This window comes from Molossus molossus, unplaced genomic scaffold (assembly GCF_014108415.1).
Source record: "Molossus molossus isolate mMolMol1 unplaced genomic scaffold, mMolMol1.p scaffold_m16_p_12, whole genome shotgun sequence".
NCBI classification, from domain to species: Eukaryota; Metazoa; Chordata; class Mammalia; order Chiroptera; family Molossidae; genus Molossus; species Molossus molossus.
Window position 1 is genome coordinate 92,318,864 of NW_023425347.1, and position 22,269 is coordinate 92,341,132.

At 41.9% G+C, this 22,269-nt stretch overlaps 1 protein-coding gene across 6 annotated transcripts in view; it reads left to right on the forward strand.

Moving 5' to 3' along the window:
- Nucleotides 1-1,305: 1,305 nt before the first annotated feature.
- Nucleotides 1,306-22,269, forward strand: part of UBR4 (ubiquitin protein ligase E3 component n-recognin 4) — a 137,195-nt gene continuing 116,231 nt past the window's right edge. For 4 of the 6 annotated variants that reach the window (XM_036255541.1, XM_036255545.1, XM_036255542.1 and 1 more), the window contains exons 1-11: nucleotides 1,318-1,493; nucleotides 9,750-9,847; nucleotides 11,304-11,407; nucleotides 12,165-12,294; nucleotides 12,398-12,537; nucleotides 13,361-13,463; nucleotides 13,597-13,738; nucleotides 15,245-15,369; nucleotides 18,974-19,098; nucleotides 19,703-19,762; nucleotides 19,937-20,127. In XM_036255541.1, coding sequence (XP_036111434.1) covers nucleotides 1,318-1,493; nucleotides 9,750-9,847; nucleotides 11,304-11,407; nucleotides 12,165-12,294; nucleotides 12,398-12,537; nucleotides 13,361-13,463; nucleotides 13,597-13,738; nucleotides 15,245-15,369; nucleotides 18,974-19,098; nucleotides 19,703-19,762; nucleotides 19,937-20,127 — 1,394 coding nt within the window. Of the gene's footprint in view, nucleotides 1,494-9,749; nucleotides 9,848-11,303; nucleotides 11,408-12,164; nucleotides 12,295-12,397; nucleotides 12,538-13,360; nucleotides 13,464-13,596; nucleotides 13,739-15,244; nucleotides 15,370-18,973; nucleotides 19,099-19,702; nucleotides 19,763-19,936; nucleotides 20,128-22,269 lie in introns of all 6 variants that reach the window. The other 2 variants (XM_036255544.1, XM_036255546.1) reach the window with 2 other exon arrangements.

Here is a 22,269-nt window from a genome sequence, read left to right on the forward strand (position 1 = left end):
TCATAAAAATAACTATTCTTTAGTTTCCATCTTATTTTCTGGACCAGTGTATTAGAAGTTTGTGCTTCATCTAGAAGTGTTTTTTTAGTCCCCTATTTATCCTGTTCCTTTCTTTTGTCACCCAAATTTAGAATGCAGATGTCATTCCAAATCTTTGTAATAACCTACGAACAAACTTCCAGTGCAGAAATGAACGTGGTGTTTATAAAGAAAGATCTTTCCCTACAGTGCTTTCTCCAAATCTCCCAAAATTCATGGAAGCCATAGTGTCCTCCAACCCTGGCCTTAACTGAATTTATTCCTAATATAAACAAGGTCTTTTCTCACTAAAACTGCAGATCCATCGCCAGGCACCAATTTATTCATCGGCGTCACACCGGTAAAAAAAAAAAAAAAAGCTCTTCCAAAACTTGGGACATTTCGGGGCCTCAGGATTTTCAAACCGTCTCCAGGGTTCTTGCGAAGATGTTTTTATTGAGGCCGACTGCGGCCCAGCAAGACCTCACGTGCTCAGGAACGTGGTCAGTGCAGCAGACCTTTCCTCCGGCCAAACGGCGTTTCCTCAGTGCTGGTATCCGCGCAGCTTCCCTTCAATAACATCTAGACGGGATGCCCCGTGATTGACAGCTCACATTCTTTCTGTGCTCGTAGAGAAACGGGGAAAATGGCACCTTCCGGGGCCGCCTGGAAAGGGCGAGGCACACACAGCTGGGAATATGACTAACGAGGGCAGTCAACACCGAAAGGGCATGCGGGCGCGCAGGCAGTGAGGACCAGTGACCACAGGGACCGCGGGAGGTGGCGTGGGAAGGGGAACGCTTCGCAGACTGTGGCGCGCTGCAGCATCGCTACTCCAGGGAGCCCTGGAGGGCCGAACGGGTGAGGGATTAGACTTCCGCCGCCTCTTCTCCTCCTTAGCCGTCTCGGGCCGGAGTCATTATATTCGCGACACAGCCTGCTCCGCTGCCCTGGCCTTGTCATCTGAAACCAAGTGCCCAACTCACCTCTCCCGGTACCCCGAAGCCACTTCGCTCCCACCTTCACCAACGACTCCCAGCGCGCAGGCGCGAAGGTTAACGCCCCCGCCCTGCCCTGAAGCGCTGCGTCCTGCGCAGGCGCAGCAACCCCACCCTTCCACGGCCGCGCTGCGCCCTCCCTGTGAGGGCTGAGGGAGGCCGTCCCCGCGCGTCGCGTGTTTTGGCCGGCGACTGCGTCGCGCAGTCTGACGCGACCGATTGCGTCACTTCCGCCCCTCCCGGGAGGCGGCGCTGGGCCGGTGGCAATCCCCCGGAGGGAGCCGCAGTAGTACGACGGAAGATGGCGACGAGCGGCGGCGAAGATGCGGCGGCAGCAGCGCCAGCGCCCGGGGACCCGGCGACCGGGGTGGACACGACCCCGGGCTGGGAGGTGGCCGTGCGGCCCCTGCTGTCCGCGTCCTATTCCGCCTTCGAGATGAAGGAGTTGCCGCAGCTGGTGGCCTCAGTCATCGAGAGGTACCGGGCGGCGGCCCCGCCGGGGCGGGAGTGGGGAGGGGGAGGGGAGGTCGTGCTGGATCGTCTGGACCCGCTTCCCGGGCCGCCCCTGCCGCTCGGATACCCCCGCCCCAGCCACGGCTTCGGGGCCCCCCGGCCCTGGTAGACCGGGGCTTGTCCCGGGTTCCTTCTGTCAGCCCACGTAAATCGTCCGTGCCTCAGTTTCCCTCCCGAGCAAAACTTCTGAGGGCGCGCTCTCGGGAGGGAGTGGTCCGACCCGTCTGCGAGCGGCGGAGATGCACCGCGCTCTTAGGGAATGTCGCCGGGGCTGCCCCCTGTGTTAAGGTCAAAGCGCCGATGAGTTTGCATTTCTCGCCGGCACTCTTGCCCCCAGCCTGGGCCGGAGCGGAGCCCGGGCTTTCACGGGGAGGCCTGCCGCACAATTTAATAACGGTCTCCCCGGGGTGCTGTGATCACCCGGGGCACGCGCGGTTTCTGCGACTGGAGCCACTAGTGTCCACTGATGACTGGCTTTTCGGCTTGCATTTACCGCGTATTTATTTCTACCGCAACGGTCTTTGCTGAAAAACATTTCCGTGTGTTAGTCCAAGGGGTCATTTTCCCAAAGAAGGTGTTCTCTTTCTCTCTCAATCAAGTAGCTTCAGCCTCTTTTACAGGTGGGACTGTTGGTTTGCTGTTACACGATTTTTGCCTTTTTTGTACACAGATTCTTAGATTGTGAGAGTCAGGTCAATAGGAAGAGGGTGCTTGCCTTTTCCTGCCCCACCTTGCTCAGAGCAATCTTTCCTTAGGTGCATGGTGGACGTGCTTTTAAAGCTAGTCCGGCTCTCATTTTTCTAGTCAACCCTTAGTTCAGCAACTCCGTGCAGTTGCTAACTGGGTCATTTTAACTTCGTGCCAACAAGGGTATATCCAATTGTTATCCAGAAGGTTAGAAATTGCTATTTATTACTAAAGGAAGGCCCCTGGTTTGACATACTGTTTATTACAGTGCCTATTGTTGGGTTTGTGTTGCTCTGGATGCAGTTTTTTAAAAGTTATAATTAAATAATGGTTGGGTTTGGTAACAGTTTTCATCACAGTTAACTTTGCAGATAGATATTTTTCTGTTTAATCAGTAAGCCAAGAATGTTCTGAAGATGTAAACAAGAATCAAAGACACCACTCTTAAATTATATAGCCACTTTTAAATGGTTTGAAACATTTAGATTAGTGGTATTTTTTTTCTCAGTTATACTCATCATGTTACATATAATGGATAATGTTCCACTCTTTTTTTTTTTTTAATAGAACACTTGCTTTTATGTTTTGTGGAAATGTGCTGAGTAGGTTATAAATCATTTGTTGATACCTTCCCAATACATCCAGTATTCTGGGCCCATGCCTTTTATTTTTTTAATCTGCACCCAAGGATATTCTTCCATTGATTTTCTAGATAGAGTGGGAGGGAGGAAGAGAGAGAGAGAAACATCGAAGTGAGAGAGACACATTGATTGGCTACCTCCTGAATGACCCCCATGGGGGCCTGGGATTGAACCTCCTACCCAGGTATGTGCCCCTGACCGGAATCGAACTTGAGACTTCTGGGTCCACAAGCTGATTGATGCTCTAACCACTGAGCAAAATCAGCCAGGGAAAGAGCCCATGCCTTTTAAATCTATACATTAGCCAAATCGGCCAGGGAAAGAGCCCATGCCCTTTAAATCTATACGTTAGCCAAATCGGCCAGGGCAAGGGCCCATGCCCTTTAAATCTATACATTAGCCAAATCGGCCAGGGCAAGGGCCCATGCCCTTTAGATCTATACGTTAGCCAAATCAGCCAGGGCAAGGGTCCATGCCTTTTATTTTACTTATTTATTTATTTTTTCTATTTATTTTCAGATAGAGTGAAAGGGAGAGAGAGAGAGGGAGAGTGGGAGAAACATCAGTGTGAGAGAGACACATTGACTGGCTGTCTCCCACATGACCCCAACCAGGGCTGGGGACAAACTGCAACCAAGTTACGTGCCCTTGACTGGACTTGAACCTGCGACTCATTGGTCCTCTGGCTGACGCTCCAACCGTTGAGCCAAACTGGCCAGGGTAAAGGCTCATGTCTTTTAAAACTGTAAGTTAAGAAACTCCCTCCACCCTGTAGAAGGAACCAAAACCAAATACATCAAACTAGGTTTGAATTTTGCCACATAAGTAATATGGGCCCCGCTTACACCCTGTGTTAGCTAAGATAATCAGAGCTGCCTGTGTTTTTGGACACTATTAAGACCTCTCTTCATGGTTTAGAAAAAAGGTCCAAATTGATGGCTGTTTAGTAACAAACTTTTATTAGAAGGCAAGATAACTCAAAGTTTTCTGTTTTGACTTTTGTGGCTGAGTTAACTTTGAAATCCTGTTATGTGTCCTCTTCGGACTCTATGAGAAGAATGTGATCTTAGAAAAATTTCTGAAAGAAACATCTGGCTTACAAGTTCTTTGTAGTTAAAAACAACTCAGCATATTAAGTGTTAAGTTTGGTATAGAGCAGATGTTGGCACATTTTTTCTGTAAGGGGTCAGACAGTAAATATTTGCAAGCCATAGACTTATCTATATAGACTAGTCAACTTGGCCACTGTATGGGCGTGGCTGTGTTCCAGAATCTTACTTGTGGACACTGCAATGTGAATTTCATGTTATAAAATATTCTTTTTTGATTTTTTTCAGCCATTAATAAGTATAAAAATCATTCTTTAAAACTTTTTTTTTTTTATCCTCACCCGAGGACATTTTTGCATTTATCTTCAGATAGAGTGGGAGGGAGAGAGGTAGAAAGAGAGAGAGAAACATCGATGTGAGAGAGACACATCGACTAGTTGCCACCCACACAACCCCAACCGGGGATGAACTGCAACCGAGGTACGTATCCTTAGCAGGAACTGAACCCAGGACTCTGTGGTCTGCCGGCCAATGCTCTAACCACTGAGCAAAACCGGCCAGGGCTCTTTAAAACATTTTTGATTGAATTTATTGTGGTGACATCGATGAATAAAATTATATAGGTTTCAAGTATACAATTCTATAAAACATCATCTGTATATTGTAGTGTGTGTTCACTGCCCAAAGTCAAGTCTCCTTCCATCACCATTTTTCCTTCCTTTACCTTCTTCCACCTTCCCCCACCCCCCTTTCCCTCTGTTAACCACCATGCTGTTGTCCATGTCTATCAGTTTTGTTGTTTTGTTTAATCCCTTCACCCTTTTCACCCAGTTCCACAACCCCCCCCCCCGACAGTTGTCAATCTATTTTCTGTATCTATGAATCTGTTTCTATTTTGTTTGTTAGTTTATTTTATTCATCAGATTCCACGAAAACCATTCTCAAATGTGGACTGTATAAACAGGTGGTTGGCTGGATTTGGCCTGCATGCCATAGTTTATCAGCCCCTGATTTGGAGCACAAAAATTAGCACTGTGCTATCAGTATTGTGTTTCTCAAGTTTTATTTGCTTTTCAAAGAAAATGAAATAAGGGTGTCAGAATTATGGAAGTATTTCTTGAATATCAAGTTATTATCACTACGTATAGGACCAGATCACATGCTGTGGTGGGTTTCGTTTAGGTGCCTAGGCTGCTACTTTACTTCTGTGGTTGCCGCTTCCATCTTCTACAGTTCCTGTGTTTCTTTTTGTTGTTGTTGTTGTTTTTTTATCCTCACCCGAGGATATTTTTCCATTTTTTGTACAGATAGAGTGGGAGGGAGAGAAAGGAAGGGAGAGAGAGACAGAAACATCGACGTGAAGGGACACATCGAGTGGCTGCCACCCGCACGACCAACCAGGGCCGGGAACAAACTGCAACTGAAGTACGTACCCTTAGCGGGAACTGAACCCGAGTCTCTCTGGACCGCAGGCTGATGCTCTAACCGCTGAGCCAGACCGGCCAGGGCTGTGTTTCTTTTTTGTTGTTGTTGTTAATCCTCACCCAAGGATATTTTTTCATTGATACTTAGAGAGAGTGGAAGGGAGGGAGAGAAAGAGTGAGAGGAACATCAATTGGAGAGAGACACATTGATCAGTTGCAGTTGCCTCTTGCACGACCCCAACAGGGACTGGGGATGGAACCTGCAACCCAGGTAATGTGTCCTTGACCAGGAATTGAACCCTTGATCCTTTGGTCCATGGGCTGACACTAACCACTGAGCTGAACCGGCTCGAGTTTCTGTGCTTCTTTCTATTATGTCTGCCATGCTTTTCTTCCTTGCCTCTAGAGACCTTCTATTTCTCTCTTGCAGTCTGCTACTTTCTGCTTCCATTTTTGATATTCTGGTTCTATCATGCCAGCTCTTACTTTCTATCTGGCAGCCCATTAACCCATCAAATTCCTCCTCTTTTTTTTTTTTTGGCTATTGAGGATGATGACAAATGTCTTAAGAGACTGCTCAGTAATTCACTATTCTGTCTTCTGTGCCTCTTCTTTCATACTTTTATAGTTGGAATTGACTTTTGGATTAGAAGAAAAGGTAGATAAAAAAAATTCCTACGTCTAGACCCTGTTAAGTTTGCCTTGGTAACCAAACTGTGAAACAAAGGAAGAATAGATTAGCATGGAGAAATTGGGAAGGTACTCTCAAAAGTATCATTAGATTTTTAAAAGAAAAAGATATCTGAGTTTACATAAAGGGGTGCTATTTTTATTTCTACTGCCTGTTACTAGCATGTCTTTTAGTAGCAAAGATTGAGAACCTAAGCACCCTTACTTTTCCAGACCAGAACTGGAGCTAGAACTAGCTTAATGGAGCACGTGTTGTGGAATTAATTAGTATAATTGCTGAGTGTAGTCTTATGTTTTAATAAAATAATAAAAATTTTTAAGTCTTACTATCAAATACAGAGTTTCTTTCTTAACTCTGTGCAAGATATGGTGGTGAGCATGACTGTCACTGAACAATTTGATTGACTCTTTGTAGATTAAAAAAAGAAATTGCCTCTTACCCCTAAGCCAATTCCTTCCTAGGCTGTCCTGGCCTCCTTAGTGATAATGATTAGCCTCTTTGAGTCTCTGCCTCCCAGTTATTTGATAAAATTTAGGCCAGAGAGACCTACTTGGGAAGACAGAAGCTGTTGCAACAGCCTCATTAGATAATGCACAATCATTTCCTAAAAATCTTTTTTTTCTTTTTAATTTTTATTTCTTTATTGATTTTAGAGAAAGAGGAAGGGAGAGGGAGAGAGAGATGGAAACATTGATGAGAGAGAACATCGATTGGCCACCTCCTGCATGCCTCCCACTGGGAATTTGGCCCACAACCTGGGCATGTGCCCTGATCGAACCGGCAGCCTCTTGGTACATGGGTTGACGCTCAACCACTGAGCCACACTGGCCGGACCATTTCCTAAAAATCTTGAAAAGGAGAAAGGGGTGCAATAATGCCATGATCTTTTGAATTTATATTCTTTAGGACATAAGTTTGTGATTGACCCATAGAAAAAAAAGCCCACCACCAAACAATAAAGTATAATTGTGAGATTAGTTCTGGTACTAGTTCATGTTTCCCTGTCTTAGCGTCACATTCACCACATGTTTGTCAAGAATGTGAGGGACATACCTGAAAGCTTTCAGTTGTTTGGTTAATGTGTATTAAAAACTCTGTGGCACACAGCAGATGTTCAATAAACATATACTATTTTAAAATATAATTCATTAATGTATTCATTATGCTTATTTGTCTCATTGTAAGTATCATGAAACAAGTAAGCATAATGGAGTCTACACTTGGGAGTTCATAGTTCTGATGAGCTGGAAGGGGTTTATGGAGTTTCCACAGTTTCTCCAAAAGATTTGAATAGTATTTTGTCTAAGAGGGAGAAGTAAGGTGAATCTCTCATCTTTTATTTTATCCTCTTGGATTTCTGCCTCTTCCTTTAAAAAGCTACATATTTCCAGATTCTTCCAGTTCTTTTTTACTTACGTGCTCTAGGAACGAAACCATTCTGGCCACCAACACAAGCATCAAGCTAGGATGAACTAAGGACTGGACGTCTGGTTAGGCCCCAAGTGATATAAGAGCAATACCACTAATCATGTGTCTCCTTGCCCACTGCTAGGGGTCCAAAGTACATTCTTGTTTCCTCTGTGTGTGTGTGTGGTACGTGCCCCTAGCGGAAACCGAACCCGGGACTCTGGTCTGCAGGCCGACGCTCAACCACTGAGCCAAACTGGCCAGGGCGCATTCTTGTTTCTTTATTGGAATAAGGCAGTTGTGTTTTTCTAGGACTGGAAGTAGGGTTTATTAAATCATAATGGGGCAACATTGAACCAGGCAGTTAAATAAGTTTATTCCTATATTTTGGATCTGTTTCATTGATTGGGAATGAAAGCAACAGAGTAAGTTCATTCTTTGGGCAGTTTTTCTCTTAGTTTTGATAAACCTATTCAACAGAAAAACATGGAGGTGAGCAGCTCTGAAGTTTGAAATAAAGCAGAGAAGGTCAACAACTCAGTAAAATACATCAAATTATAGGGTGGAAAAACTGTATAATAAGAAAGTATACAGATGGACATGAAGAAACAGCTATGTAAATGTAGAAGCAAGGGGATTTAGTAGGGAGTTTTCTACTGGATGTGATATAACCCTTATCAATGTGATGGTCTCTAGAAACTTTGAATGCTACTTGGTTTAAAGGTTTTTGTTTCCTCCTTTTTGTTAATCTGACAAATAGGGAGAAATGATCATAGGTGGGCAGGAAGATCCTTGTACATCATAAGTGTTCCAAAAATATTTTTTCTTGGTGAAGGAGTTGGTACAAGATGAGGAACTCATCTTTGATACCCATTTTCCCGTGATTAATCCCCAAATAGCAAAGTGTTTGCAATGCCAGACTCTTAAGTGTTATTTGAGGTGATTCTTCATTCATATTGTCATCTTCCAAATCTTCAACTTGTCTTTTTGGCTCCTGTGTTAATTTTGCAAGTGGATAGAATCCTTACTGTTTACATTTCTCTTCCTAGGCTGATACTTCTGGTTAGAGAATTAACTCATCGAGGAAACTATGTAACCACATTGCTCTGCCTTTTCTATTTAATAAGATACATTTTAGTCTTTTCTTTGCCTTCTTGTTTCCTGGATTGTGGATTAGCATTTTATTTGATAGAGAGAATGACATAAATGTATCCAGCCTTTAGATCTAGTTGGGCTCCACACTTTCTTCAGTCAAAGATCAGGGATGTGGTTAAAAATCACTGAATTTGTGCCCTGGCCAGGTGGCTCAGTTGGTTGGATCATCATCCTGTACACCAATGTGTTTCTGGTTAGATTGCCAGTCAGGACACATACCCAGGTTGTGGATTGATCCCCATTAGGGGAGCATATGGGAGAAAATGGATTGATATTTCTCTCTCACATCGATGTTTCTCTCCCTCTCAAAATCAATAAAAAAAAATACATCCTCCGGTGCAGATTAAAAAATAAAATCACTGAATTTGTTGTGATGTAGTTGTAATCTACCAGGAAGGGGCATGGGGTCGAGAAGAATTTTAGTACCTAGTGAATTTTGGAACCAATTAGATGATTTCTTCTCTTGAGTTACTGATTGTTTTAAAGTTATTACATTATGTGTCGTGGCTGGTTTGGCTCAGTGGTTAGAGCGTCAGCCTGTGGACCAGAGAGTCCTGGGTTTGATTCCCACTAAGGGCATGTACTTCGGTTTTGGTTTGTCTCTGGCCCCTGTTGGGGTTGTGTGGGTGGCAGCCAGTCAATGTGTCTCTCTCACATAGATGTTTCTCTCCCTCTCTTTCTCCCTCCCACTCTATCTCAAGATAGATGCAAAAATGTCCTCGGGTGAGGATAAAAAAAATAAATAAATAAAATAAAGTTATTACATTATGGGCTAGCCTTGTTTGATCTTCAGAAGGGTTCATTGTAATCTATATTCTTGCAGTAGTATTTTAAGTGCTTTGGTCTACCCGTTTTGACTAGCACATGATGTTACTAGGTTTTGGTCTTTGCAATTAGTAATAAAGGACAAAATGCTATCCTGGAAATACGTTTTTACTTGTATTTTCATTAGCTTTTGCCATTCACTAAGCCAGATACCTTGGACAAGGTACTTAATTTTAATTAGAAGCTTCACATTCTCAGTCTTGAATATAGGGATGATAACAGTGCCTTCCAAGTAGGGTTGCTACAAGGATTAGGTAAGATAATGCCTATAAATGAATGGGCAGGGTATTTGGCATATAGTAAGCACTAAATAAATCTTGGCCGAATTATTTTCTTTGTAGTGAATCAGAAATCCTGCACCACGAGAAGCAGTACGAGCCATTCTACTCATCTTTTGTTGCACTTTCTACACACTATATTACAACAGTTTGCAGCCTCAGTAAGTATTCCACTCTTGTCACTCTCGTCTGAGGGCTTATGAATAGGGATTGTGTATCCTCCTGTTAGGGTGCCTGAACAAGTTGCTGATGAAGTCTGTATTTTAGCACTTCTGACCTGATCCTCCATGTGGGGACAGCTGTCAGTGTGATAAGGCCCCGGGAGTTCTGTACCTAGGCCAACCAAGAGGGATTTAAAAGCTACTTCATTTGGACACCTGTTTCATATCTTATTAAGTTAACCTTCCTTACCTTCTTCTTTTTAATCCTCACTTGAGGATATTTTCCCATTGATTTTCAGATAGAGTGGGAGGGAGGGAGAAAGAGAGAGAGAGAAAAACATCCATGCAAGAGAGACACATCAATTGGTTGCCTCCTGCACGACCCCTGCCAGGGCCGGGGATTGAACCGCAACTGAGGTACATGCCCTTAACCAGAATCGAACCTGCGACTCTTTGGTCCGCAGGCCGATTCTCTAACTGCTGAGCCAAACTGGCCAGGGCTTCCTTGCCTTCTTAATCAGAAGTGTTTTATTGATTTCATAAATGTAATTACTAATGCATTAATTTCAGGGGTGGTTGAAGGTATAGGTGGATCCCAAACTGGGCTTAGCAGCCAGTAACCAAGGCTCTATTCCTTACTTGGTTTTGGTGAGAAAGTGAAGTCTCCTTTTGTGTCCTCTGTTATTTGAAAAGATTTCTACTTCAGTTCCCCATCTTTAAAAATTTCTACTCAAAAAATGACTAAGCTCTTATTTTCTACTATTTCTGAATTTTTGCATTTTTGGGTTTTTAAAATCCTAACTCAGTTCTGAAAAATTGTAATGATTTGTTTACTTAGATTTTAAGCAAGTAAAGTGAAAAGCTACAGGGTTGCTGAGTAAGCTTTTAGTGTCCTGTGCTTTTATTATAGGCATGGCTACTATTGAAAGAATTACTTTTATCTTGAAGACACTTTTATATTAAACCCCTTGCAAAAAGGCATTTAGAATCTATAGGAAAAAAGAAGTAATATAATCTAGTGGTTATGGGCGTGAACTCTAGAGCCAGACTTCGTGAATTTGACTCTAGTAGTGTGACTATGGGCAAGCCATTCAACCTCTCTATGATTATCTGTTAAAAAAAAAAAGGAGGGAGAGCAGAAAACAAGTATACAACCTCATAGAATTGGTTTAAGGATTGAGTTAATATACTTGCAGTTCTTGGTATTACTTGGATTTCTTATTGTAATTATCTTCATTTCTAGTATATGTAAGATAAATTGATTTGTAAGCAATTAATGGTTATCAATGCAAGATGCCTGTTTGCCCCCTTGGGTTGTTGTTCTGAATAATTATCATGGACATATTGGAAATGTTGGATATATGGAGTTCAATACATGTTTTGTTTGATATATTGACTGTGAGGCCGAAGTGAGTTATAGAAGTTTGAGGTTAAGTAAAGCTTATTACTTTCTCAGTTCCCCGGAACCAACTTCAGTCGGTGGCAGCAGCCTGTAAAGTTCTGATTGAGTTCTCTCTCCTACGCCTGGAGAATCCAGATGAGGCTTGTGCTGTGTCCCAGGTGAGAGTGATGGGTCCATTTCTGGCTCTTATTTTGAGGTAGGATTGTGACTGACTAGTGGAATAATGGAGAAGGGATGGTATAGAGCAGGAGTTGGTAAAATTTTTCTGTAATAGGCCAGATAATAAATCGAGTCCCTGTTGCAACTAGTCTCTGCCTTTGTGGTGTGTAAGCAGCCACAGACACTATGTAAATGAATGAGCATAACCGTGGTCCAGTAAACTTTTTACAAAAACAGGCAGTGGGCTGAATCAGGGCTGTGGTTTTCCATCTGTGGTATAGAGGACTGCAGAGGCTTTTTCAAGGGGATTCCAGTTCATGCCTACAAGGCCAGGCAAGTAACATAAAATGAGTAAAGTATGCCAGTCAAAATGGGTGCATGACCCAGCTATAAAGGGGCCAATCACTGTTTGGCTCCAGCTCATTCTTGCCATGCGGCAATGGAGCCTCAAAGGCTTATTGCTATGTCTTGGGAATTATTTAGAGAGGTAAGAAATCTGGATTTGTATGTTAAACCTTCCATGTTTTAAAAAGTTAGCATTAACTTCAAATTAAAAAACAAGAACATTGTGAGAAGAGTAAGACAAATCTGTAAGTCAGATATGGTCAGAGGACCATCAGTTTGTGATCTCTACTTTGGTGTTTTCCCCCAGGATTGTAGTTCTTGGTAGGAATCTAGATTTGCTTCTGTGCCACTTAGAAGTCTCAAAAAAATAGGATCTTCTAAAAGACATATTTGAATTTGTTTTCTTTTCAGAAACACTTGATTCTTCTTATCAAGGGCCTGTGCACTGGCTGTAGCCGACTAGACAGAACTGAAATTATCACATTTACAGCAATGATGAAATCGGCCAAACTGCCACAAACAGTGAAGACACTCTCAGATGGTGAGTGTTCCTGGTTACTTGGCCTCTTTCCTGGCCAGCTATTTCCTATTTTGCTTTCTAGTGGCACTCTCCTAATCCCTCTTTTTGCTTTTGTATTTTACAGTGGAAGATCAGAAAGAGCTGGCCTCACCAGTAAGCCCAGAGCTGAGGCAGAAGGAGGTACAGATGAATTTTTTGAACCAGCTGACATCAGTTTTCAACCCTAGAACTATAGCATCACCACCCTTAGGCCCACAGACTCCGGTGAGTTACTTCAACCAGATGTTCTTGTTAAGACAAGAATACTAAAAAAAATAAGTAACAGACATATTTGATATTTGTGATATAAGATGATGTACCTGCCTATGGTAGAAAAGACTTGAATACAAAAAAACAAAAACAAACTAAAACTCACCCCTGTCCAGTTATTATTATTTTGATGACCATTTTCTAACATTTCTCAATGTAAATAAACAAATGTAAAGAGCATGTTTTTTTGTAAAGGCATCACTCTATATTAGTTACAAGATATATATGTGTGTGTGTGTATATATATATATAATATGTATATTATGTATTTTATGTACATAATATATGTATATATTATATATACACTTTATATATATATTTTAAAGCTATGTATTTTCTTTTTTCTTTTTTTTTTATCTTCACCCGAGGATATTTTTCCATTTTTTGTACAGATAGAGTGGGAGGGAGAGAGAGGAAGGGAGAGAGAGAGAGAAACATTGATGTGAAAGGGACACATCGAGTGGCTGCCACCCGCACGACCAACCAGGGCCGGGGACAAACTGCAACCGAAGTACGTGCCCTTAGCGGGAACCGAACCTGGGTCTCTCCGGACCGCAGGCCGACGCTCTAACCGCTGAGCCAAACTGGCCAGGGCTAAAGCTGTGTATTTTCACCAACAAGTTATTTTCCCCAACATTAGAGAGGAATCTCATTAACTGGGGAGTCTGAAGAGTGTCCATGGAGTTGCTACTTTGTGTGAACGGTTCTGAACTCCAGGTCTGCAGTCAACAGACAGTAGTATCTTGATAGGCCTTTCACATTCTCTGTTTCTCTTCAGGTGGAAGGAGAAAATGAGGAGCAGTCATCCACAGATCAAGCTTCTGCTATCAAAACCAAGAATGTGTTCATAGCCCAGAATGTGGCTAGTCTTCAAGAGCTTGGTAAGACTCTTAATTGTTATCAGAAAGCTGGTTCCTCTGCTGGTTTCTTTACTTTCAAAAATTCCTTAAGTGGAGAAGAATCAAACAGCAGACAGAAGCTTGTTTGTAACATCAAGCCTTTTCATTAATTCAGGTGGCTCAGAGAAGCTACTGCGTGTCTGTCTGAACCTGCCATATTTCCTACGCTACATCAATCGGTTTCAAGATGCAGTGTTGGCCAATTCCTTCTTCATCATGCCTGCAACGGTAGCAGATGCCACTGCTGTTCGTAATGGGTAAGGTGCTCCAGGGACATATACTTTATATTCTAATGCTTTTCTCAAAAAGAGCTATAGCTGTTGCCCTGGGGAAGAGCTCACCAAAGGAACAAAGGCTTCCGCCAGCACGTCTGTCTGAGAGAAAGCTGTCTCTCCAGCACTCGTCCCAAGGCCAAACAGTTCAGTTCTTCCCTGTATGTCTCTGTTGCCTTTTAAGCTGCCTCCCCTCTGAGCTTAGAGGGAGCAAGTCCCAGTAAATTCATGCTTGGGCCCTTAAGAGGAGCTGCTTGGAGCTCCAGAAGCCTCAGCCTCCCTCGGCCTCAGTTGCCACTGGTTTATACAGCCAGAAGTTATGGGGCTTCTCTTCTTGGCACTGGAACCCTGAGCTGGGTGCCTGGTGTGGGACAGGGACCCCTCAGTCCTCAGGGAGGACCATCACAGCTGAGATAGCCTCCTGATTTTTGTCTGCTACACGTGGGTGTGGAATCAGTCTCTCCGTGCCTCTGCCCCTCCTACCAGTCTCGATGTGGCTGCTGCTTTAAAGTTGTAGTTGTAGGACTTCCTTGCCCTGGCTGGTTTGGCTCAGCGGTGAGAGCGTCGGCCTGCGGTCCGGAGAGACCCGGGTATGGTTCCCGCTAAGGGCGCGTACCTCGGTTGCAGTTTGTCCCCGGCCCTGGTTGGTCATGCGGGTGGCAGCCACTCGATATGTCCCTTTCACGTCGATGTTTCGCTCTCTCTCTCTCTCTTCCTCTCTCTCCCTCCCACTCTATCTGTGCAAAAAATGGAAAAAAATGTCCTCGGGTGAGGATAAAAAAAAAAAAAGTTGTAGTTGTAGGACTTCCATTCAGCTTGATTTTAGGTGGTTCTGAATGATGGTTGTTCTGTAGTTTAGTTGTAATTTTGATGAGGGTTGTGGGAGGAGGTGAGTACCGCATTTACCTATGTTGCCATCTTGACTGGAATTCCTGACATAGCTTTTATTTCCATATACAGTTTGTTTATTTCTAGACATTGAATTCCATTCCATTGGTTGGTCTGTCTGTTTATGTCATAGTCTTAATTTTAGTTTAAGAAACTTTTTATAGGTTTAATAACTGATGGAGCTAGCTGTCTTCTTGCTTGTTTTTTAGAAGGTTTTTCTATTCTAGTTTATTCTTTCCATTGAACTTTGTAATCAATTTTTCTAGCTCCAGAAAGTAACTTCAAACATTTTACTACCTTTATTTTATTTATTTATTTATTTATTTATTTATTTATTTATCTTTAATCCTCATCCAAGGATACTTTTTCCCCCATTTATCTTCAGATAGAGTGGGAGGGAGGGAGGGAGAGGAAGAGAGAGAGAGAGAGAGAGAAACAGAGACATGAGAGACATGTCGACTGGTTGCCTCCTGCACGACCAAAAATAAGAAAACAAGAACAACAGAGATATAAACTGTTTAGTTTTTATGGTATGCCTGCTTTCAGATTATAGAAGCAAGTGATTCAGAGACACTTATGTTCATCTTTTCTGTTATGTTCTAGTTTTCATTCACTGGTGATCGATGTAACCATGGCATTGGATACCCTTTCTCTACCTGTGTTGGAACCTCTCAGTCCCTCTCGTCTGCAAGATGTGACAGTCCTCAGCCTGAGTTGTCTATATGCAGGTGAGAAGTTATTATGTCTGATCTCTTTCTCAGTCAAGCACAGGTATACGTTCCAGAAACCATGAAATCCTTCTGAGTACACCTCCTTTACCTTTACTTAACTCCCTTTCCCCAAAGATCATCTAATATCCTTTCTAGGTGAAATGAAGTCTCAATAGGAGTCTTGTAAGTTGTCCTATTATTTAACAGGTAGCATTTGTTACTTGCATATTTGATTTCATAGTGTGTGCAGAAAGTTAAGTGTCTGCTGTATGAAAAACAAAATGCCAAGTGCTGTTGGGGTTATTGAGGTGAATAATATGTAATCCCTGCCCTCAAGAGCCTACACCTGAGCATGGTATAATATAAAACAGGAGATGCCAAAAGACAATAAGAGAAGTGTAGTATACTAGAGGCACACACAAAGAAGGGGAGATTGAGTCTTGCTGTGGGAGCAGGTTTGAGGAAGATTTTGTAAAACAGTTCGTATCTGTTTATATTGATAAATATGATGAATGTTATTTTTCATGCTTTTACAAAATCCCCTTTCTTCCTCTTGATCATGCTGTCTTGGAAATGGGGCCTGACAGCTGGTGTTTACTCTTTTTTAAGTCATTGTTACCACACCTTTTTTTTATCCTCACCTGAGGACATTTTTCCATTTTTTGTTCAGATAGAGTGGGAGGGAAAGAGAGAGAGAAACATCGACGTGAAAGGGACACATCGAGTGGTTGCCACCCGCAGGACCCAACTAGGGCTGGGGACACACTGCAACCAAGGTACGTGCCCTTAGTGGGAACTGATCCCGGGTCTCTCTGGACCGCAGGCCGATGCTCTAACTGCTGAGCAAAACCGACCAGGGCTGTTACCACAACTTTTTAGCCCTTGGTTTTAGATATCAGCCCTGGGATGTCTTGGAAGGTATAACAATTTCTGATGTTTACTTGGTTCTGTAAGTGAAGCTTTGAACAGTCTTGGAAACCTGACTTTGGGGGCACCAAGAAATTACTGAAATTGGTCATCTTCCTACATTCTTTAATAGCTTATTTTGAATATCTCTGTGCAAATAGGAGTCTAAAGATAAAGGCACTTTCCACTAGGGAAGGCAATAGTTGTGAAGGAACTGAGTTCTGTTAATGTATCTTTAGGGCAGGCAGGGTTTAAGCTTGGCTATCCCTAGGCAGAGGCAGAAGCAGGACCAAAAGTATTCTAGAGCTTGGGGAACATACTGGGGTCTCTGTGTGTGTGTTGATTAGTGAGTTACAGCTGCAAAGAAAGTAGGCCCCAATCACAGAGGGCTTAGATATGTGGTCCAAGTCATTTGGATCCACATCCTCTAGATAATAGAGACCATTAAAGATTTTGAAGTGTGCTATGATTTGAGCTATATTGTAGGAAGAACATTCAAGAGTAGTATGCAGGATATTTTGGTATGGGTAATTATTAGAGGCAGGAAGATTTGTTAGGAGGAATTTGCAGTTATTCAGGCAAAACGCCAGTAATGGCTAAGGATGCATATGATTGTGAGCTCTCTCCAAGCCCTTTTCTAGTGTTTATTTCCTAGTCCTGTACCTTTTATTTTTGCATTATTATTATTATTATTATTATTATTTTATTAGAGAAGAATAGAGAGGTAGAAACATGGATGAGAGAGAACATCGACTGGCCGCCTCCTGCGTGCCCCCACTGGGGATCCAGCCCACAACCTGGGCATGTGCCCTGACCAGGAATCGAGCTGGCGATCTCTTGGTGCATGGGTCGATGCTCAACCACTGAGCAACACTGGCAAAAATGCAATCTTTGCATTTTTAAATTTGGAGTTTATTAATATCAGTTTTCAGGGAATTTCTTGAATCACATGGATCTCAGTGTGTTTAGTCAGTAAGGATTAAAGATTTTAAAAAGTTTTTGTTTTCTTTTTTATTGATCTTTAGAGAGGAAGGGAGAGGGAGAGAGAGAGAGAAACATCAATGAGAGAGAAAATTGATTGGCCACCTCCTGCATGTCCCCCACTGGAATTTGGCCCACAACCTGGGCATATGCCCTGACCTGGAATTGAACCAGTGATCTCTTGGTGCATGGGTCAATATTCAACCACTGAACCACAATGGTTGGGCAGGATTAAAGATTTTTAAAAATTCTACTTGGAGTAAAGATCCCAGTTTTGGTTTGTTGTTGAAATTTTATCACTTGGGGTTAGATTTAAAGAAAGGGATTTGTCCTATGTCTTCCAGAAAAACTAAATGTGGGATTTTTCTTCTATAATCTTAAAAAAAGTAAAAAATTATTAAAAATATATTTTAAAATTAGTAGATTTTATGTATTTATAAAATATTTTAAAATTGATTTTTAGAGTGAAAGGAGGGGGAGGGAGAGAGAGAAACATTGTGTGAGAATGAAACATCAATCATTTGCCTTCTGCATGCCCCCTACTGGGGAATGTAGCCTGAAACTCCTGCATGTGCCCTGATCGGAATTGAATTAGCAATCTTTCCGACCATGGATCGGTGCCTAACTGCGCCACACCAGCCAGGGCAATTGATTTTATTTTTAAATTAGTTTAAGGTATACTGAAAACTTGAGCAGATTGTACAGTTTCCATATACCCTTCCTTCCCCATACATACTTTCCCCTATTAACATATTATAGTAATATGGTACATTTGTTATGATTGATGCACCAATATTGACATATTATTATTAACTGAAGTTCATAGTTTAGACTAGGGCTCCCTTTTCGTGTTGTACAGTTATGTGTTTCTTTTTTTACAGATGCATACATTATATTATCCATTATTATTGTATCATACAGAATAGTTTTACTGCCCTAAAAATCCCCCATGCTCCACCTAGTAATGCCTCTCCCCTTTCATCATTCCCAACCTCTAGTAACCACTGATGTTTTTATTGTTTCCACAGTTTTCCCTTTTCCAGAGTGTCATATAGTTAGAATCAACTACGTAGTATGTAGTCTTCTCAGACTGGCTTTTTTTGCTTAGATATGCATTTAGGTTTCCTTCATGTCTTCTTGTGGCTTGACAGCTCCTTTCTCTTTTTTTTAATCCTCACCTGAGGATTTTTTTCCCATTGATTTTCAGAAAGGGTGGAAGGGAAGGGTGAGAGAGAGAATAAAAACATTGATTGATTGCCTCCTGCATGCACTCCGACTGGGGTGGGGGTGGGGGTGGGGGTTGGGGTTGGACTCAAACCTGGGACCCTTTGGTCCACAGGCCAATGCTCCAACCACTGAGCCACACATGCCAGGACTAGCTCATTTCTTTTTATTGCTGAATAATATTCTTTGTGTATGTACACAGATTGTTTATCCATTCACCTTCTGAAGGACATCTTGATTGCTTCTATTTCTTGGCAATTATGAATAAAGCTATAATAAATATGTGTGTGCAGTTTTTGTGTGGACAGCAATTTTCCACTTATATAGGTAAATACCTTGGAGTATGATTGCTGGATTATATGGTAAGACTATGTTTAGTCTTGCCCTTATGGAATTTACTTTCAGTAATCAAATCATTGAATTGCTTGTGAGTGGGTTGTGTTTTTGTTTCAGTTTTGGTGGATTCTTGGTACCATGCCATGATTGAAATTGGTGCATCTTTTCTTTTCAGGTGTGAGTGTGGCAACCTGTATGGCCATCCTTCATGTAGGTAGTGCTCAGCAAGTGCGGACAGGGTCCACGAGCTCCAAAGAAGAAGACTATGAGAGTGATGCAGCTACGATTGTCCAGAAATGTGTAAGTCACCCCTCTGGGGATGCGAGTACCTTGACTGTTCCAGTGAGAGAATATGGCAAGCTCCACATTCTTCCGTGATAGAGGAAAGGACATGGAGTACTCTCCATGCCCCTTCCCCTTGGGGAGTAGGGTTAAGAGGTAGCCATTCAGTTTGTTTATATGGCGATTAGTTGACCCTACAAAAAATACTACAATGTTGTGGTGACAGTAGACCTTGTAAAAGATGAGTCATTCTATCAGCATATATATCTGAGGTCTTGCTCTGTGTCAATGTATTTTTAATGGAGAAATACAGTACATAAGGTAGTTTCAGATGTGATAAGTGTATAGGATGAATAAATGTTATATAAAGTGATCTGGGTGTGTTGGGCCTGGGTGTGTTGCTTTAGATTGGGTGAAGGGAACACCTCTGAGGTGACATGAGCTGAGTGAAAAGAGGAAGCCAACACCATGTGAAGATGAAGGAACGTATGATGGAATTGTATCGCTGGAATGTGACTTGAGGATATTTAACTTTTGAAGCTAAATTAATTTAGATAGGAGTTAGCATTTATAATGAAATATGTCAGCTTGCTCAGATTTCTGTTTGTTTGATATTGGACAGCTTGAAATCTATGACATGATTGGACAAGCAATCTGCAGTTCTCGCAGGGCTGGTGGTGAGGTAAGAAGCATGTTTCTGCTACATTCCAGTCTTGTAGCCTCTAGTACTCCTGTCTTATAGCCTATAAGATGTCAATGTTCATATTTTTCTTTTGTGCCTTTTTCTTATTTTTCAGTTACAGTTGACATTCAATATTGTATTAGTTTTAGGTGTCTCTTATGCTTTTTCCAACAGCATTATCAGAACTTCCAGTTGCTGGGTGCCTGGTGCTTGTTAAACAGCCTTTTCCTCATATTGAACCTCAGTCCTACTGCCTTGGCTGATAAGGGGAAAGAGAAAGATCCACTGGCTGCACTCCGAGTCAGAGACATCCTTTCTCGTACAAAAGAGGGCGTGGGCTCTCCTAAACTGGGGCCTGGAAAAGGGTATGTGTCCACCTGGTTGCCACTGTTGCTTGTTTTGTTTTGTTTCCTTACATTTTCTGTTGATGGGGGCTAGTTTAACTCTTCTCATCTCCACTTCAATAGAAGAATTTGCCTTCATACCCAGTTGAATTTAACAACTAAGATGAAGATCATAGTCTACTATCTCTCTATTATAGCTATGTGATTTTGGATGAATCACTCATTTTCTCTATCTTGTTTCCTCATCTGTAAGAAGAAGAAAATATCTGTGTAATATATATTTTAGGATTTTTATGAGGTTCAAATCAGGAAAAAAATGCTTTTGTGTAATGTGCTCGGTTGATTTGGAGGTGATTACTCAACTTGCATATTTACCTATAAAGCGAGGATTCTGTCTGGTCTTCCTGGCTTGCTTCCTAAAACATTTGCACATTTGCTCCTGTTTTGATGAAATCTGGTCATTAAGCCCTGCTTGCTAGGAAAGGAGTTAGAGATAGGGCTTCTCTGCTGTTCAAGGTTTTGTTTTCTGAGCCCAGGCATTTCTGGATTTTACTTATTCACTCAGTCCCAACCATACACTAGGCTCTATTCAGACATTGAGAATATAGCACAGTCAAAGCAATGTCCTTGCTTTTATATAGTTTATTTTCTAGCTGAACAACAGTGAACAAATGTACTAAGTTCACAATAGATTATTACAAATGAATGTTGTGAAGAAAAATAACCTAGAGCAAGGGGCTAGAGAGTGACAGGCTGTTATTTTAGTTAGAATGGTCAGGAAAGAGCTGAAGATGAGGTGTAGAGAATGTATGTGCAGTGACAGAGTGAACCATGCAATTATTTGGGGTAGAATTGTGCAGGTTTTGAGGTAGAAGAATGATTAGGCATTTTTGAGGCTCAACAAGTTCAGTATGGCTAGATTGGAGAAATTGAGGAGGTAGAGTGCTAGAGAATTAGATCATAGAGGTAGCCAGGGGCAAGTCACCTAGGACCAAGTGTAATACATACGTGTAAGAGGTTTTCAATGGGAGTGGTATAATCTGATTTATTAGTGATTTGAGAATCCAGCTTCTGTATGGAGAACAGACTGCAGGGTCATTAGACAAGAAGGAAGCAGACAGTTAGGAACCTAATGCATTACTTCCAATGAGAAAGGAAGTGGTCTTGAAATAGGGTGGTGGTGATAAAGGTGGGAAAGAGGTCAAAAGAGGATATGTTTTGAAGGTATAGCTGATAGGATTTGCTGATGGCTTGGATGTTGAGTGTGCAAAATATGATATCAAAATTTTTGGGCATGAATAAAACTGAGTTCTGTTAATTTATTGAGCTAGGGAACACCAGCTTTGGAGTAGATTGGGAGGCAAGAAGGAGAAGAACTAAATAACTTAATCTTGTCCATGCTGAGTTTGAGATGACTGTCAGACCTCTATGTGAGATGTTGAGTAGGTACTAATAGGGTATATGAGTATGGGATGCAAGGAGGAAGTCAAATTCTGGACCTCATTCAACACATTATTCATTGAGTACCTTCTCAGTCCCAAGCTCTGTGTTAGTCAGGAATGCTTTGATTACAAAAAAATAGACATATTCCCAAGAGATATAAAGTTGATATTTATGCGAATATATGTCAAATTGTATAACGAGTGTTTTGTAATAGGGACATTTGACCTTGGTCAGAAAAATCAAGGCAGGTTTCCCTGAGGAATAGTTCCAAAATATGCATTGGGATGGTTAGCAGTGCAGTCATACACTGCATAATGATGTTTGGACAACAACAGACTGCTTATACAATGGTGGTAAACTATACAGCCTAGGTGTGTTGTAGTCTGTATCATCTGCATTGTGTAAGTGCACTCTAATGTTCATACAGTGATGAAAGTACATTTCTCAGAACACAGCCCCATTGCTAAGCGGTACATGACAGTAGATACTAGGCAAAGTAGGAAGGTAAGTGCATTCCAAAGAAAACAGTTGTTTGTGATATTGTGAGTTTATCTTCACTCTTGGCATTGTAAAGGGAAATGGGACAGTGCCAAAATTCTCCTAAGAATATAGGAGAGTACCTATATTCTTAGAAATAGCAGTTATATTTTAAAAGTGGCTGTTGTTTCTTGAGGTTTAAAAAGAGTGTATATATGTATTTTATAAGTTACAAATCATAAG